The sequence below is a fragment of the Chanos chanos genome, chromosome 7, assembly GCF_902362185.1.
Source record: "Chanos chanos chromosome 7, fChaCha1.1, whole genome shotgun sequence".
Taxonomy (NCBI): domain Eukaryota; kingdom Metazoa; phylum Chordata; class Actinopteri; order Gonorynchiformes; family Chanidae; genus Chanos; species Chanos chanos.
The window spans coordinates 6497664-6500163 of record NC_044501.1 but is presented as its reverse complement, the minus strand read 5'-3'; the positions used below and the strand labels follow the sequence as shown (position 1 = coordinate 6500163).

Sequence of the window (2500 nt, the reverse complement as noted above, 5' to 3'; positions counted from 1 at the left end):
TATAAAAATAAGCACATATGCTTAAATGCACAAATACACACCGCAAACAAGGGACACCACAAACAAAGACAGAGAGAGAGAGAGAGAGAGAGAGACAGAGAGAGAGAGAGAGAGAGACAGAGAGAGACAGAGAGAGACAGAGAGACAGAGAGAGAGAGCGGGCGTTGGCGTGAATCTACTCTTACTGATCCTGTAGTTTAGAGGAGCTGGGGTGATGCTGGGTGTCTGCACTCTTATTGTTGAATCTGCCACACTGGTCGTCTAGACCGTAGGCCTGGTGTTTGTCTGACCAGTCCAGCTCCAGCGTCTGCTTCGCCTGCCTGTTTGCCCTGCAGCCGGAGAACGGAGGAGCGAGAGAGTGTAGGTACAGGAGCTAACCAAACCAAAAGGTCACAAACACAACAAAAAAAACAACAACGACAGGCCGACAGTCCAACGAAGCGTCCTCTCCTCACACCCTCGTCCCTGAACGTGCTGATCTTTAAACCAGACTGGATGGGTATAAGCAGTCTCCACAGAGTGACTTACATCCAGTTTTCACCAATCCACACTGTATACAGACCAGGGCTCAGACAGCAGAGGAGGTAAGGAGAGGCCCCCTGCCTTTTGGAATGGGCAAAGTGTACCAATGCTACTTAAACTGGTTTTGAGGGCTAGAAATCCAGCAGCTATCCACTTCAGCCAAGGTATATGACCCCAGATTAAAACAGCCTAATTAGTCGGGCTCCTTGGTGGCTAGGTGGTTAGGCCTAGTCGTGATTAGGTGTTGTAGTGAGTGTCTTTCAAGACTTCACTGAATACTGCAGAGGTACAGTTCAATACATGGGCATCTGTTTCTGTTTCAGGAGACTTGTGTGTGCGTGTGTTAGTAGGTTACCATGTCAACAGGTTACTAATCAAGGCTTTTTAAACACGGAAAGCAGGGTCATAATTAAGGATGTCATTTGTAGAAGTTGGACCATTTTGAAGAGTAAAGTTTATTATGTCAGTCATGTTGGGCTTCGGTGGGTCTTTAAGTTTAAAGGAGATCACTTCACCTTATTTGATTAGCCGTCTGGTCCAGCGTTCTTTTTAGCAGGGCTTGAACGCTTCGGATGAGTTCGACTTCCTGTGGAAATATGCCGTGGCAAATGAATCATTCAGCAATAAGAACAATTATTCATATGTCAGACTGGAATAGATAGAATTTTATATTCAGCATAGTATTAGACCTTTGTAGGCCTGTGTTTAAACTCAGATATATAGTTAATCACCTTGAGTAGCTCCTCTTCAACTTGGTCTTTGACTAAGTCGGGTCCGAACCGCCGCTCACGGCAGGTCAAGTTATCCGTAGCAATAGCAAAGGGGATCTCGGTGGTGTCTAGCGCCTTTTCCAGTCGCCGTTTTTGACCTAAAAGTAATTCGGTTTCAGCTGCAATTTGTTTAATATTCTGCTCCAGTTCTGACTTCCAGAAGTGAATATCAACTAATCTCTCCCCCAAGTACCGAGTTCCCTCCGTTTGCGTGCGAAAAGTCCCAGCCTCGGTATCCGTGTACAGTGTTTTGGACTCGTGTCGTAATTTTTCAGCATTGTTATAATCTGTAACCGCTTGATTCAGTGTGGCATAGTTGTTAGCGAACCATTCCTCTTGTGTATATTTAGCTGAACGATAACCCGCAGTTGCCAGACCTGCCGAGGTGCCAGCGTACAGGTTTTCTCTCACTGAACTCTCTGCATCTTTTGGAGGCCGTTGTTCGTCCCCTAGAGCCACGGCTCTTGAGTCAAAACGGGGCCGGGACACGACCACATGAGATGACATCTGAAAAGAAGAATTTCCTCAAAATCAAACTATAACAAAACAAAAATGGAGAATAAATGAAAGATATCATTCAGGGAAAGATGCTAGGCTGCAGTAAATGTTTGGATTAGCTCCGTCGCTTGGAGACCTGCCGTCGTTATGGACGCGTTCTTGTCACGGGTGTCAAATTCTTTCTCTTCCCAGACAAAGATGTGTGCTCGTATTTCGAGATAGCGTGTGTACGCGACCATACATCTCGTTACCTCATTGTATACAGTGAATGTTAAAATTTGTAACCTATCTTTTATTTCATCTTATTTATTTAATTACTTATTTTTATTTTTTTGACTGTGGTGTCATCTAACACACGCTATGTTAATATAACATTTGCATCTGAACCACGCTTGGAGACTTTAAGTTTCATTCTGATGCGCCTTTATACGCTGGAAAACCAAAGCCACTGTCACGCACTTCCAACTCAGCTTTCGGCCCTCAGTGTGGTGTATGTGGTTGGTGTCTATCTCGTTTAGAGCCTAAAGCATTGACAATGTCTGTAAACTGCCAGAAGCGACTTTCTTTTGGTCAAACCCACGTTTTCGCATTGCATTTCTCTGCATCTCTCTCAGAAACCTTTTTAGTGAACCAGTCTCAACCTTCCCGGTGCCACTGGAAAACAGCGGTCTGCACATCAACGACAAGGTACAGTTAACATCCTTCAAGTT

The 2500-nt window shown here is 44.8% G+C and overlaps 1 protein-coding gene across 1 annotated transcript in view; it reads right to left on the bottom strand.

Moving 5' to 3' along the window:
- tekt4 (tektin 4) overlaps window positions 1-1799 on the bottom strand; it is a 5389-nt gene extending 3590 nt beyond the window's left edge. Inside the window, exons 1-3 of the mRNA XM_030780884.1 lie at window positions 1254-1799; window positions 1038-1108; window positions 186-329 (exon numbers count right to left, since the gene is read on the bottom strand). Of these exons, the coding sequence (XP_030636744.1) occupies window positions 186-329; window positions 1038-1108; window positions 1254-1799 (761 nt within the window). The remainder of the gene's footprint in view (window positions 1-185; window positions 330-1037; window positions 1109-1253) is intronic.
- Window positions 1800-2500: the final 701 nt, after the last annotated feature.